The following is a 15,929-nucleotide window of genomic DNA, read 5'->3' as shown; positions in this document are numbered from 1 at the left end:
TGACATGCAAAATTTGCTTTCATCCGAAAAAAGTACTTTGGACCACTGAGCAACAGTCCAGTGCTGCTTCTCTGTAGCCCAGGTCAGGCACTTCTGCCGCTGTTTCTGGTTCAAAAGTGGCTTGACCTGGGGAATGCGGCACCTGTAGCCCATTTCCTGCACACGCCTGTACACGGTGGCTCTGGATGTTTCTACTCCAGACTCAGTCCACTGCTTCCGCAGGTCCCCCCAAGGTCTGGAATCGGTCCTTCTCCACAATCTTCCTCAGGGTCCGGTCACCTCTTGTGCAGCGTTTTCTGCCACACTTTTTCCTTCCCACAGACTTCCCACTGAGGTGCCTTGATACAGCACTCTGGGAACAGCCTATTCGTTCAGAAATTTCTTTCTGTGTCTTACCCTCTTGCTTGAGGGTGTCAATGATGGCCTTCTGGACAGCAGTCAGGTCGGCAGTCTTACCCATGATTGCGGTTTTGAGTAATGAACCAGGCTGGGAGTTTTTAAAAGCCTCAGGAATCTTTTGCAGGTGTTTAGAGTTAATTAGTTGATTCAGATGATTAGGTTAATAGCTGGTTTGGAGAACCTTTTCATGATATGCTAATTTTTTTATATAGGAATTTTGGGTTTTCATGAGCTGTATGCCAAAATCATCAATATTAAAACAATAAAAGGCTTGAACTACTTCAGTTGGTGTGTAATGAATCTAAAATATATGAAAGTCTAATGTTTATCAGTACATTACAGAAAATAATGAACTTTATCACAATATGCTATTTTTTTTTAGAAGGACCTGTATTGTTCCTAGAGTCGCCACTGCAGATGACTGCCTAATTTTTGGGGCCTGTACTCCACTGGCCTACAGTAAAATTTTTATTCAGTGACCGCCTAATGTACCTCCAGCCACATAATCGCTTGTTCTTTTCTGTCAGGTGAATGCTTTTTCAGGTTCTCCTGCCATTAAAGTGAATTGGGCCTGCCGCGAACACACGGTTCGCGAACATTTGTTCATGAATGCGCATTCGCAAAACGTCCCGGACAATGTTTATCAATCACTAATCAGCTTGGCTGCTTAAGAAAATGAAAGTGTGCAGTTTCAATTACATCTCGATCAGATTTGCTGGAAAGTGCTAGAAAAATATGCAGAATCTTGTGTTGTAAATTTGGTTGGGGTTATTGTCTGTCCCAATCATCTTATCTCATGCTCAATGAGAAACGATGGCTCCATACACCTCTCTGCACATATACAGTGATACCAGAACATTAGCAAATTGAATAGCACAAACATATATCACAGAGCCAGTGTCTAGTATTGGGTCCCAATGTGTAGTCCTGTCCTCCTGATTGACTGCGTTCTGATGTGTAATCCCTCCCTTGCCTCCTGATTGGCTGATTCTTAATACGTATTTCCTCTTTGTCCACCTGATTGGCTGTTCTGATGTACAATCCCTGCCTGGCATCCTGATTGACTGAGTCCTGATGTGTTGTTCCTCTGTGTCCTCCTGATCGGCTTTGGCTGAGGGAGTATAGAATTGTAGGCCTCACGCTATAGTAATACCTGTACATTGGCCATACAGCTATGAGCTATCTTATGTTTATATCCAGCTTTATTTCAAGTTGGAGTAGATATACCACTTTCAGACCCTTTAGTGCCATTAAAAGACAATAGGATCGGATAGATAAAATCCAACCTATCCGATCCATATATCTTTTGACGACAGCCTTTGGCCAAGGTCTAACAAATCTCATATAGTTTACCTCACCCATGTATAACACTCTATTAAGCTAATTGGAAGTCCTTAGATGAGAAGGATCAAGTGAAGATTATGTCCCCTTAAATTATTTATTTTTATTTATTTCACAGATTTTGTTATAATTTTTATTTTTTTTAATGAAATAAATCAAGCAATAAACCATGTACATCCATCATTAATTGTTGTCACTAAAGTATTGGCTGGTGTTAAGAAATTTAGTAAAATAAATTAAAATAAATAATATAGGGGGACATGATGTTCACTTGATCTGTTGAGTAATCCCTATTAAAGGGGTTTTCCCATCAGTCTATATTACGATATGCTAGTTATGATCAGTGGGGTTGACCGCAGGGCCCACTACAGTCCTGAGAAAGAAGGGGGTGAAGTGCTAAATGGGTGGCCAGGGTGCCACACTGCAGAGGAAAGATTTGAAAGTGACAAAGTTCTTCAATAATGTACAGTACAATACACGTGGACGGGCTTTTGAACATCCTGTCCACGTTTCATGATTTCACTGCATGCTGCCGATTTGTTGTGTTGTGGCATTATGTAGGGTTACTATAGATTTCACCCTTTGTACTGGCAAAATTAGCATGTTCCTTGTGTCTGAACATGCCCCTATACTCCAGGTGCTAGGCTAGTATGAACCAAAAGGCAGCTATATATAATGTATGAACGTATAATGTATAAATGTATTATGCATATAATATACTTTCATTCCTGGTGTGAACAATCAGGCAGGATTGCACACGTTCCGTCCATTACTTTCTGGTCATGGTTTGGTCATGTCTGTTTGCCATAAATTCTTTCTTTATGCACATTTGCCAAGTTAAAGCATCTGCAGGCGCTATGTTATAATGATACATAAATTATATGATAAAAGACTATAATGACAATTGCCAGCAAGCTTAGCAAGTGTGTCTTCTACCGAGGAAGTTCTTGGCGTGACATGCTAAGTTGTCATCCATTTAGATACACAAGAGGAAGAATGAACGTCCTAAAGTCTTTTTAAGAGTTTGCTTGCTTTGTACATTATTTACAGAGTAGTCCTCACATTTGAAGGTCATGGTTGAGTTAATATGCGGAGAGTCTGTCAGAGCCAGTGAAACAATTCTACTTCATAGACCATGCGATGTTGTCTGTGGTGGGGGTGGGATGGGAATTACTAATATACTATGACTTCTGGACATACCGGTATACGGTAAATCCGTATTAATTAGAAATTATATTGCCAATACCTAGATTGTTAGTGGAAAGAACAAACTCCTATGCTATACATCAGCATCTAATAGCCCCCTAGACCTGCTGTGTCAGATGTTTAGTCCATTCTCCAGATCAGATCCATTAAAACTAATGACTTCCATATCATTCTTATGATCATTTTATGAAAATTTAATTTAAAAAAAAGTTCCAAAAACTACCGCTAGTGTGACCATAGCTTCACTGTGAGTGGTCCCTGCATTAAGCTGGTTCACAGCCCCCTCTTAGTGACAGATAGCATTCAACCAGGAGATCCCTGCTGCTGTCAAACGGAGCAGAGGGGGCGAGCTGTGCCGCAGCTCAATACAGAAAGCATTTCACAGTGATGACCCGCTGTGGACACTTGCAAGACCAAAAAGTGGCAGAATAAAACTTCATATTCACACAACTCCTGATTAGAAAAGCACTTCATGTTCACACAACTCCTGATGAGAAGACATCCACAGAAGTTATGTTTGTACTGCTCTATCCAACTCCTACCTAGTGCTGTCAGCAGTTTCATATGGTCAAAATGCTGAGAGACTATAAGCAGAGTTGAAGAGAAGGTAGCCACAATCTGACAATATATCAAATTGATTTTATAGTTTGAAGGTGGGTTCACACAAAAATCTGGATTAAAAATTCAGCCGCAAAAATTGCTGGTAAATGCTGATGGGATCACACCAGGTCTTCCAATGCTTTCAACCTTCAGCATAAATTGAAATGCTGTGGATTGAAAAACCCCATATGGATTCAACACATGAAGATTTGCTCCAGCAAATCTGCAGTGTTATTGCCATATGCCGATCTACCCTAAAACTGGTAAATGATTTGTGTATTTATTTGGATAAAACTTAATTTACTGGAAAGTGGATCTGTATAGTGCTTGTTAGTACAATTGAGTCAAGTTTAAGTCTACAAAACAATACTCAAACATGTAAAAGCTATTGAAGTAACACAGGCACTGGCAGGCTTGCCAACCAGTGAAGATGATGTAAGAACATGTGCCAAGTGGAGCACACGTTTCTTTACCACATGCCAGGTGTGTCTGCAGACACGGTTCACTGACTCATTGCAGAGGAACTGCTGACAGCCATAATTAGTGCTGTCCAAATCTGCTGCAATTTTTTATGGCCTCAGGAGGTGGTTTTAAATTGGTTTCTTTAGTTGCTAGTAAGAAATTTTAGCACCTTGATTATGATTTTATACTTCTTTTTTATAGTCCTTAAAGAGGACCTTTCACTAGTTTACAAACTAAAAACTAACTATATCTGTGGGCAGAGCGGCGCTGCACTTGCTAGTATGTCTGGGCGCCACTCCGTTCGCCCAGTATAGGCTCCGGTGTCTGCAGCTCCGTCTGTTGTACTGGACTGATTTTTTTTGTATGAGGCGTGTCCCTTGCTGCAGCGCCGGCCAATCGCAGCGCACAGCTCTCCTAAGTACGGCGATACCACATGTGTGGCACTTTTTTGCAGCCTACATGCGCAAAGGGCCCCAAATTCCTTTTAGGAGGGCATTTTTAGTTTAGACATTTGGATTCCAGACTTCTTCTCACACTTTAGGGCCCCTCTAAAATGCCAGAGATCCTAAAATACAAGAGAATTGCGCTTTGAAGCCCACAGAGTTGTAAAATGAGGCTGTGGACTACAATAAAGGTTGTAACTCAGGATCAGTTTAAAAAGCACCTGTCAGCATGATCAACCCTATTAAACCAGGCATACTGTTGAGCAGAGCGAAACATTACAGCGGAGCAGCTCACTGCCAAAATAAACCAGAGAGTTACCAGACATCTGGTGTTTGCTAGTCTAAAACAACAGTTAAACAAACCCTACTGTGTACAGGGCTCCAAAGCCCAGTGATGCAGTGACGGATGGTTCTGTTACATTGGCAGAAAAGGCTTACATTTTCATGGCATTATCGGAACTGGACATCTGCTGATTGGCAAAGGATTGCCTTTTCCAATGTGTCATGTTTTCTACTTCATTGAATGGATGGACGTTGGCATGTCAGTCGAGAAACAATAGAGGACACCCTGCAACCATTGCTGGAAGAACGCAAGTTGGTGGTGGCAGTTTTATGGTTTGGGGAATATTTTTGTGGCATTCTATGGGCCCACTCATTCATGTTGAAGGCACTCTCAAGCAATTTGGGTAGGAATCCATCCTTGCAGATCATGTACACCCATATATGCTGATTGTCTTCCCTGGGGTGGATGAGATCTTCCAGCAAATCAATGCGACATGCCACACTCCTAAAAACATATGCAAAAAATAAAAACTGGATCGCACATCCACATACTATGCTTTGATCTAATCACTGCTACTTAGCAGAAAACAGCGCTACTTAGCGCACGTGTACCACCTCCTATGCTACATGCTGACTGAGGCATTAGTGTACATTTTTATCAAAACGCATAAGCCCACTCACCACGCCAAGGTTGCCTCTGAGTGGGACCTACTCTAAATTTGGCACTGACACTGCGGCGCTGACCTGGCAGGTGGCGGGACCCAGCACCCTTGCTGCTTCACAATGCCAAACCTAGCACTGTGCCCCCACAACCCACTAGAACAGCAGCACAGCGACAATTGCCACCGCACAGCACAGCACCATGTGAACAGTTGTCAAAACTCCCAAAAATGTATTTTGGTTGAAAGAGCATGACCAAGACTTCCAAGTACTATTTGAACCCAATTGAGCATCTGTGGGACTACCTCGATCGTTTTGTTCGATCTATGGGTCCTACCCCATGCACCTACTAGCAGCTGTGGGATGCACTGCAGTTAGCATGGCTCCAGATATCTGTGACAACCTACCAGGACTTCACGGAGTCACTCCCAGCCCATCTAGCTGTCATCCATGCTGCACACAGTGCTTACTTTAGATATTAACTGGTGGTCATAAAATGTGACTCGACTGTGCAGTATGTGTGTATAGATCAGTGTTTCCCAAGTAGTGTGCCTCCAGCTGTTGCAAAACTACAACTCCCAGCATGCCTGGACAGCCTTTGGCTGTGCGGGCATGCTGGGAGTTGTAGTTTTGCAACAGCTGGAGGCACACTGCTTGGGAAACACTGGTATAGATGATATTGTATTATAGTTTGTGTGGTTAATTTATGTAAACTGTGACAGAGCTTTCATTCCTCTCGTGGTAATCTTATAGGACATTAATAAATGGCTTGGCTTCAGACATAACCAGAGTATGAGAAATTTGTAGTTGTTTGGTTTGAACATTTGCCAATTTACTTGTGTTCTAGTTTGCAAAGAGAAAGGGGAGGACTGCAGTATGGCATTTGCAGTAGAAATGATTGCGCAGACTCCTTTCATTAAAGTAACCGTGGAATGTGCATGTTAATGCATAACTATGTAGTAGGTACTAACTAAAAAGGTGAAAGTAAATACGTGGAAATGTAAAATGTCCTTATAAACACAGCTGCCTTGGAGCTACTTGATATAAAAGATATTCATTAGGCTATCAATTGCTAACTGTTAAAGGTGCTGCCCAGTTTTCTGATACTGATGACCTATCCTCCGCATAGGTCGTCAATATCTGATTGATGGGGTTCTGACTCCCAGAACCAGGGGTGGACTGGGAACCTAAAGTGGCCCCAGAAAAAATACAAAAAGTGTCCCCACATTATACCACCCCAACAGAACCAAATATCACAGTCCATCACAAAATACATCCCCAAAAACTTCCACTGAACGGCCGTGAGGAGGGCTCAGGCAGCCCCCTGGGCATTGGCCACTGGGGAATTTCCCTGTAAGGTCTATTGCCAATCCGCCCCTGTCCAGCCCCCCATGTGATCAACTGTATGTAGAGAACGCAGCACTTGTACAAATGTTGTGTTCTCTTCAACGTTTACCTACTCGTTGTGGACATTTTTTTTACATGAGATCTTTTTCTCCCCAACACAATCTGTCAGAGGAGAGTCAGGAAGCCCTAAGCACATTAGATTGTCAGCCTGTCTTTCCAAAAGTGCAGGTTTATATAAAAAAAATATATATATAATATATATATATACACACATACAGTGTGTGTATGTATGTAAAGCTGGTCATAGATGGTCAAACTCCTAAAGGATCCTCACAAACAAATGGCTTTTCTCTTTTTTCTTTTACCAGTAAAGACATGAATAACTACATGTTTTTTTGTTTGTCACCTGAATTTTTAACAGGTTTTTTTTCTGGTATTTTTTGCAAGCAGTATGTCTTACCACTAGGAAACCTCCTGCAGAAATGCCAAGAGCTACAATATGTAGAGTTTTTAGAAAAACAGTGTCACCTAATGAACAAAAGACATAAGCATAAAAATACTCTATTCTCAATATAATATGGCTATAGTCTTTTATTATGGGTTAAATGAGGGAGAAAATCTTCCCTCCGGGGATTTGAACCTGGGACATCTACAGAAGGCTGACCGCTTACCTCCAGGCTACAACCTTAGGGCTCATTTACACGAATGTATTTTCTTTCCGTGTCCATTCCATGTATTTTGTATTTATTTTTTTGCGGACCGTATGCAGAACCACTCACTTCAATGGTCCGCAAAAAAAAAAAAAAAATTAAGTTACTCTGCGTGCATTCTGTTTCCATATTTCCGTTCCGCAAAAAAATAGAACATGTCCTATTATTGTCCGCATTACAGACAAGGATAATACTGTTCTATGAAGGGCCAGCTGTTCTGTTCCGCAAAATACGAAATGCACACGGATGTCATCCGTATTTTTTCAAGATCTGTTTTTTGCAGACCGCAAAATACATACGGTCGTGTGCATGAGCCCTTATATTGAGAAGAGTGGTTTTCTATACATAGAAAGTGAATACCTAGTTTCTTTATAATCATAAATTGTGCCTGTGAATAAACCAGTAATACATATAGGCTTTCTAAGCACAGCAAACTTTTATTCTTAACACAGTAAGGCTATAGTAAGTATTGTATATGATATGTAAATGTTAGGACACAGCTCTGCCCTCAGCATGCTCATGTCTAGCCCTGACAATCAAGAGGAGGGCGAGTGTGCAGAGAACAGGGGTGTTACAAAAGCAGTGCTCCAAGGATTCAGCCCCGTTCAGTTTTACTGAATCTTTTCCTATCAAACTATACAGTAATCTGATCAGTTCCCCCATGTTGTATACCATGCTGCAGATTGCACTGCATTTTCATAATGACATTTTCATAATTCCCTTTAAGCTCACCAAAACCAATTACAATGGTCCCTTAAGTTATAATATTAATTGGTTCAAGGATGTCCATTGTAAGCTGAAACCATTGTACTGTAACATAACTTTATGGAAAACTGGCAGTTGGTTCCAAAGACCCAAGTGTCACCCCAAGATAAGAGAAAGTGAATATTTAAAAACAATAAGCAGATAGCTAAGGCTAGTTTTACACTAGCAGCAAGGGACTCCGGCAGGCTGCTCCGGCGGGTGAACACCCTTTCTATGAGGACTTGTTCACATCTGCGTTAAGTTAAGTTTTGGAAGATCCCGTAGTTTGTATTTTGGGGGCTATTGAACATCTTAAACTAAAGAAAGAGATACAATCAGTGTTAAGTAAAGTACTACTCCAGGCTAGACTGCTCATACTCCAGAAATGGATAAATAAAGATCCCCCCCCCCACAGTGGGACAGTGGCAGGAAGCAGTGTTTAATCTGATTGAATTGGAACGGGTGACCGAGAGATATAGTGATAGAGCTGAAAGAACTGAAAAAATATGGAAGAAATGGTTGAACCAGGGCTGAGGTGTTTAAAATGTTAATATATTGTTGATTATTGTAATATGGACCTTTGGGTGGTCTGATATTGTATATGTTTTTTATATAACAGATAATAAAAAAATAAAAAAAGAGATCCAGCTTCCTGATCCGGTGCAAATGCCCTGTAAACATTGCATGAAACGTTTTTTGTTCAGCTGAAACCTGACATGTATGCAGGAAAGTGACCGGATCACCCCTGGACCTCATCACAGTCAGTGGGGACCCGGTGATGAAGTAGAGAATCCAGCAGCTCCTACTAGATCTGGCAGGCTGCTCTGTGCCGGAATAGTCTCCTGGATCTCCTTAACTGAGATGTGAACAAGGCCTAACTTCTTTAAGGTGTAGTACACAGTGTACCAGAAAAATAAAATGGAAGTGTCCTCACCTGGTATCCAAAGGAGCAGCTCATCCTGACACAGACAAAAAGTAGTACAGGACATGTAGTACCGCACTGTACTGTAAAGAAGAGCTACAATATATCCAATACTGGTGATTGGCAGTGGCGTAGCGTCATGGTGCGGATGGGGGGCAAGGTGGCCATTGCCCTGAGCGCCAAATTGCAGGAGGCGCCAGGCAGTAAAATAAGAGTGATTGAAGCATAAGGCCCTCTGTTATTCTTCATAGGCCTCAGGCCACTAGCCCTGAAGTGTATGAGACAGTAGAATGGCGCAGGAGATCGTGATTACCTCAATGTGACCTCCTGCGTCGGATCTCGCAAGATGACGTGGTGCAGGAGGGCATGGTGATGTGTGTGTTCTGAATTCTAGGGCCTCCCATCCATGTACTAGATTATCTGTACTCAGAGAGTTATTACTGTGTTACATGTGTTACATAGGACTGCAGTTAACATCTACTACATTATCTGTAAAAAGATGTGTGTGTTGGGGGGTGGGGGGGCGCAATAATTGGCTTGCCCCGGGTGCTGGCAGCCCATGTTATGCCACTGTTGATTGGTTGGATCTGAGGCATTATATGTTGAGTCTAGTTTCAAAATACAATATTAAAAATCTTGTATCCTGAGGCCATTGTACCTTGAGGTATTAGTTGAGCAATTTAGTAACTAATAGGCATATTTCTGTTTAATAAATGACCCCCTATATGTTTATGTATGATATCAAATTTTGGCCTCATGAAATATTAAACCTTTTTAAATGAAAGAGGTGTATTGTGATGATACAAATGTACTTAGTATTGATGTAATATGCTAAAATATATTTCTTGTCCAAAATCTCGAACAAAAGATGACATGAGGCTTTTAGCTTGAACATGTAACAGACTGATTTATATAATGGAATATATTTGACGCTTTCAATGACGACTCTGTAAAGAAGATCTGCAGATGTGATTTATGGCTGCCTTATATCATTAAATAAATTTAAAGGTGTTGGTCAGAAAGAAATATTACTTTCATATCAGACGCTTTGCCTTCGCATGACATTAAATTCACTGTGGCACCTTCATTCTAACCGGGACTAATGGTGGAGAGCCCCTTTACGATATAAATAGATGAGATTATTTTATATGTGGAGTATGTTCTCAGCATTGCAGATGTTCGTGTGTACTGGTGCACATTTCCTTGCTGATAGGTCAATGCAGAAGACCGTATCTCTGCATTTTTAGTGGTTCAGACATAGACTCTATGGGGCTGCAAATTGTGCGGACAGCAAATGGATGTCATCTGTGTCCTGTCCACCTCCTTGTGTCCATCCTGCAAATGATAGAACATTGTCCTATTCTTGTCCATGTTACAGACAAGTATAGGCATTTCAACTATTAAGCCTACGAAAAATGCGGCATGCACACAGCCGCTATCCGTATTTTGTGGATCCACAGTTTTGTGGGCTGTAAAATACAAATGAATGAATGCATGAGGCCTTAGGGCTCATACACACAAATGGTTTTTGTTGTGTTTGTTTTTTGCAGCCAGTATGAGCAATCATTCACTTTATTGCAGGGATGATCAACTTGCGGCCCTCCAGCTGTTGCAAAACTACAACTCCCACAATGCCCTGCTGTAGGTTGATAGCTGTAGCTGTAGGCAAGAATGCTGGGAGTTGTAGTTTTGCAACAGCTGGAGGGCCGCAGGTTGAGCATGCCTGCTTTAATGGGTCTGCAAAAAACGGCAATGACTCAATGTGCATTCTGTGTCTGTATGTCTGCATAGCCGTTCCACAAAAAAATAGAACATATCCTATTATTGTCTACATTACTGTTCTATTAGGTGCCAATGTATGGACCGCAAAACAGAGTAGCATGCTACTCTACAAATGTAAATCTCCACAGATAATTAACATTTTTCATTCCTTTCAGCCTGTACGCTGGCATATTGACCTACAACCCTGGGCTGGTCCCTCACGTTCACTTGAAGAAGAAGCAAGACGATTCCTACACTATATCACAAAAGCTCAGGTAAACAGAGAAGACGTTCTGTAGTAAACCACTTAGTTCTAGGATTGACTCCTTGACGATCAGCTCCAGTCACATATGAAATGTGAAATCCTTCACCTTGTAGTCCATCCTGTGGTTTATCCTGATGCATGATGGAAGCGGAATTCACAACTAATATAGAGTATGGTGCAAAATAATATTTCAAATGTGCTCCCAACACAAGATTATCTGCAGGATCATATGCAACATCAATTATAGATTTTGTACAAAATATAGTCTATCATGAAATACCTAAAATTGGGAAAGAATGACAGGGGTGATATTCTCTCTCCATAGATTACGTGTTCTGGCTTGGTGGCCAATGGAGTGACAGATAAGAAAGTAGACAATCTGAAGCCCTGGACAGTCTGCCTGGATAACAAATTTAGTTTAGCACACCAGATCAGAAGTAAGCAATGTCGTGTCTACTCTTTAGGGTAAGATATGTACATTTAGTTCACAAATATCTAAATCTAACTATAACTTTAGGATTATGTTTTTGTTGACTATGATTTTATCCCATTAATTAAAGCAGCTCTGTCACCAGGATCAACCATATTAAACCAGGCATACTGCCTGCTAGTGGTCATCATGCTGATTAAAACAATACCCATTTTTTTGTCGGTATGCTAAAGAGCTGCAGAGATATCTGCTTTTTAATTCGTATGCAAATGAGAAGTTCGAGCACCAGAGGTGGGGCTGATTTCTTTGGGCACTGCTATGTAAAAACCCCCTGTGCTCTGCACACTGCCATTGATTGACAGGCCTAGACATGCTGATGGCAGAGCTGTGTCCTAGCATCAAATATCATATATACTATGTACTATAGCTTCACCACCTTGACATTTGCTCAGAAAGCTAATCTACATATTACTGCTTTATTCACAGGCACAATGTATGATTAGAAAGACACCAGTAATATGTGTCGGCTTTATAAGCTTAGAAAAAACATTTATCTCTATGTGGTAATCCTATGGTTTGGGGGTAAGTGCTTGGTTTTACAAGTAGAGATCCCAGGTTTGAATCTTGGGAGAAACTTGAAGGTTTTTTTTTTTCAGATATTTTTTTCTTCAACATTTAACCGATGATAAAAGTCTATGCCCTTATATTGAGAATAATGTTTTTAGTCTTAAAAAGCTAATAAATATTGCTGGTTTCTTGATAATCATATGTTGTGCCTATGAAGAAACCAGTAATAGGTTTTGGGTTTCTAAGGGGGAAAAAAAACACTATTCCCAATGTAGTAAGGCCTTTTATGATTATTATATATTAATTATAATATAGCCTTTTATGACGGGTTGAATGAGAGAGATACAAAACTAACAGAAAAAAAAGTTTATGTAAGTTTCTCCTGGGACTTGAATTCGGATTTCTATATATAAAACTAAGCACTTACAAGCTATAGCATTATCACATAGAGATGGGTGTTTTTTCTATGCTCAGAAAGCTAACACATATTACTAATGTCTTTATAATCCTATACAGGGAGTGCAGAATTATTAGGCAAGTTGTATTTTTGAGGATTAATTTTATTATTGAACAACAACCATGTTCTCAATGAACCCAAAAAACTCATTAATATCAAATCTGAATATTTTTGGAAGTAGTTTTTAGTTTGTTATTAGTTTTAGCTATTTTAGGGGGATATCTGTGTGTGCAGGTGACTATTACTGTGCATAATTATTAGGCAACTTAACAAAAAACAAATATATACCCATTTCAATTATTTATTTTTACCAGTGAAACCAATATAACATCTCAACATTCACAAATATACATTTCTGACATTCAAAAACAAATCAGTGACCAATATAGCCACCTTTCTTTGCAAGGACACTCAAAAGCCTGCCATCCATGGATTCTGCCAGTGTTTTGATCTGTTCACCATCAACATTGCGTGCAGCAGCAACCACAGCCTCCCAGACACTGTTCAGAGAGGTGTACTGTTTTCCCTCCTTGTAAATCTCACATTTGATGATGGACCACAGGTTTTCAATGGGGTTCAGATCAGGTGAACAAGGAGGCCATGTCATTAGATTTTCTTCTTTTATACCCTTTCTTGCCAGCCACGCTGTGGAGTACTTGGACGCGTGTGATGGAGCATTGTCCTGCATGAAAATCATGTTTTTCTTGAAGGATGCAGACTTCTTCCTGTACCACTGCTTGAAGAAGGTGTCTTCCAGAAACTGGCAGTAGGACTGGGAGTTGAGCTTGACTCCATCCTCAACCCGAAAAGGCCCCACAAGCTCATCTTTGATGATACCAACCCAAACCAGTACTCCACCTCCACCTTGCTGGCGTCTGAGTCGGACTGGAGCTCTCTGCCCTTTACCAATCCAGCCACGGACCCATCCATCTGGCCCATCAAGACTCACTCTCATTTCATCAGTCCATAAAACCTTAGAAAAATCAGTCTTGAGATATTTCTTGGCCCAGTCTTGACGTTTCAGCTTGTGTGTCTTGTTCAGTGGTTGTCGTCTTTCAGCCTTTCTTACCTTGGCCATGTCTCTGAGTATTGCACACCTTGTGCTTTTGGGCACTCCAGTGATGTTGCAGCTCTGAAATATGGCCAAACTGGTGGCAAGTGGCATCTTGGCAGCTGCACGCTTGACTTTTCTCAGTTCATGGGCAGTTATTTTGCGCCTTGGTTTTTCCACACGCTTCTTGCGACCCTGTTGACTATTTTGAATGAAACGCTTGATTGTTCGATGATCACGCTTCAGAAGCTTTGCAATTTTAAGAGTGCTGCATCCCTCTGCAAGATATCTCACTATTTTTGACTTTTCTGAGCCTGTCAAGTCCTTCTTTTGACCCATTTTGCCAAAGGAATGGAAGTTGCCTAATAATTATGCACACCTGATATAGGGTGTTGATGTCATTAGACCACACCCCTTCTCATTACAGAGATGCACATCACCTAATATGCTTAATTGGTAGTAGGCTTTCGAGCCTATACAGCTTGGAGTAAGACAACATGCATAAAGAGGATGATGTGGTCAAAATACTCATTTGCCCAATAATTCTGCACTCCCTGTATTGTGCTTCTGCAGTAATATGTAGATTATCTTTTTGAGCAGATCGCAGTGTGGTGAAGCTATAGTACATAGTGTAAATAATGTGTACATGTTTTAGGAGACAGCTCTGCCCTCAGCATGTCTAGCCCTGTCAATCAAGGGGATGGGGGAATATGCAGAGCACAGGGGGTGTTACAAGGCAGTGCTCAAAGGATTCAGCCCTGAACCCTGGTGTTTGAACTTCTCATGCATATGAATAAAAACAGATATCTCTGCAGCTTTTTAGCATACAGACAAAAAAAGGTATGGTTTTCATTCGCATCGTGAGCCCTACCAGGCAGTATGTCTGGTTTAATAGGGTTGATCCTGGTGACAGATCCTCTTTAATGTAAAATATAAAGGCATCCTATAGTACAGTGATGGCTAACCTCCGGCACTCCAGCTGTGGTGAAACTACAACTCCCCAGCATGCTCCATTCATTTTTGTGGAGTTCTGAGAACAACCACGCACATGTGCATCTTGGGAGTTGTAGTTTTACCACAGCTGGAGTGCCGGAGGTTAGCCATCACTGCTATAGTACATGCCATTCTCTTTTTAACAACTAGAACCAGCCCTGAACCTCACATGGATCCAGAGATCTCCCCTTTCATTGTTTTGCTAGATTTATTTCAGTCTGGCAGCTCAGGGGTGTGTGTCCTTTCTGCCATATCTTTCTCACTTTCACAGCTCAGAGGGGCTGTCTTTTCTGTGGTAGCTCTCTCCCTGCAACTATTTTGGCATCAGACATAAGATGGAGCGGCTGATGGAGGGTATTGTGACAGACACATCACTTAGCACTCCTCAAGTCAAACACGCTGCAGTAAACTCCCAACAGTACAACTACAGATGGAAGATTAAGTATATTTCATCACATGGAGGTGATTTGCCTGGTCACATGACCCCCCTTCCCTACCCCATCAGCAGCCATTTTATGGACATGACCTCTGTGTGAGCAGCACAGAAGACTTGGCAAACAATGGGGTATACCTTATCAAATATAGAAAATGCAGTTCAAATTGTCAGACCTGGAAAAGAAGGTGCAACTGTGGCAGCAGAAATGTGACGATCTGGAAAACAGGTCCAGATGCAACAATGTGCGAATCCTAGGCTTTCCAGAGTGGACGGAAGGCTCAGATCCAGCGACCTTCCTGGAAAAATGGTTCAAGACCACGTTCCCAGAGGCCACGTTTTCGGCGACATACGCCATGGAAAGGGCGCACAGAGTGCCGTCGAGACCTCCACCACCAGGTGCCCCTCCCAGACCCCTTCTTTCCAGACTTTTAAACTGGAAAGATAGGGATTTGCTACTAAACCTGGCCAGATCCGCACTGGGCATATCATATAACAATTCGAGGATATCACTCTTCCCCAACTTCTCAGCGGAATTACAGAAGAAGAGATCCACCTTTGTTGCCGTCAAGAGGAAGCTCTGAGAGCTAAACAACCAGTACTCGATGGCATATCCTGCTCGACTCCGGGTGATGGACGGCGGGAAATCCATATTCTTCAGTGACCAGCGAGAGGCTGATGAATGGATAGTGAGCAGACCAGGACGCTGAATCATCTCTATTGTTTTGTCCGGACACCTGGACTTGCCCTCACTTACCTGCTCCAGACCTGTGCTGGGGGAGGGAGCAAGAGGAAACAAAATGCGTATACATCCCTTTTGGCTTACCCTCATGGAGCCCAATGATCGGATCCCGGA

At 41.6% G+C, this 15,929-nt stretch overlaps 1 protein-coding gene across 3 annotated transcripts in view; it reads left to right on the top strand.

Annotated features, from left to right (window-relative positions):
- METTL24 (methyltransferase like 24) overlaps positions 1 to 15,929 on the top strand; it is a 66,981-nt gene that overhangs the window by 28,457 nt on the left and 22,595 nt on the right. Inside the window, exons 2-3 of one of the 3 annotated variants that reach the window (XM_044290589.1) lie at positions 11,054 to 11,152; positions 11,468 to 11,607. In XM_044290589.1, coding sequence (XP_044146524.1) covers positions 11,054 to 11,152; positions 11,468 to 11,607 — 239 coding nt within the window. Of the gene's footprint in view, positions 1 to 11,053; positions 11,153 to 11,467; positions 11,608 to 15,929 lie in introns of those variants that run through there. The other 2 variants (XM_044290590.1, XM_044290591.1) reach the window with 2 other exon arrangements.

This window comes from Bufo gargarizans, chromosome 4 (assembly GCF_014858855.1).
Source record: "Bufo gargarizans isolate SCDJY-AF-19 chromosome 4, ASM1485885v1, whole genome shotgun sequence".
Taxonomy (NCBI): domain Eukaryota; kingdom Metazoa; phylum Chordata; class Amphibia; order Anura; family Bufonidae; genus Bufo; species Bufo gargarizans.
This window is presented reverse-complemented; position numbering and strand designations above follow the sequence as displayed.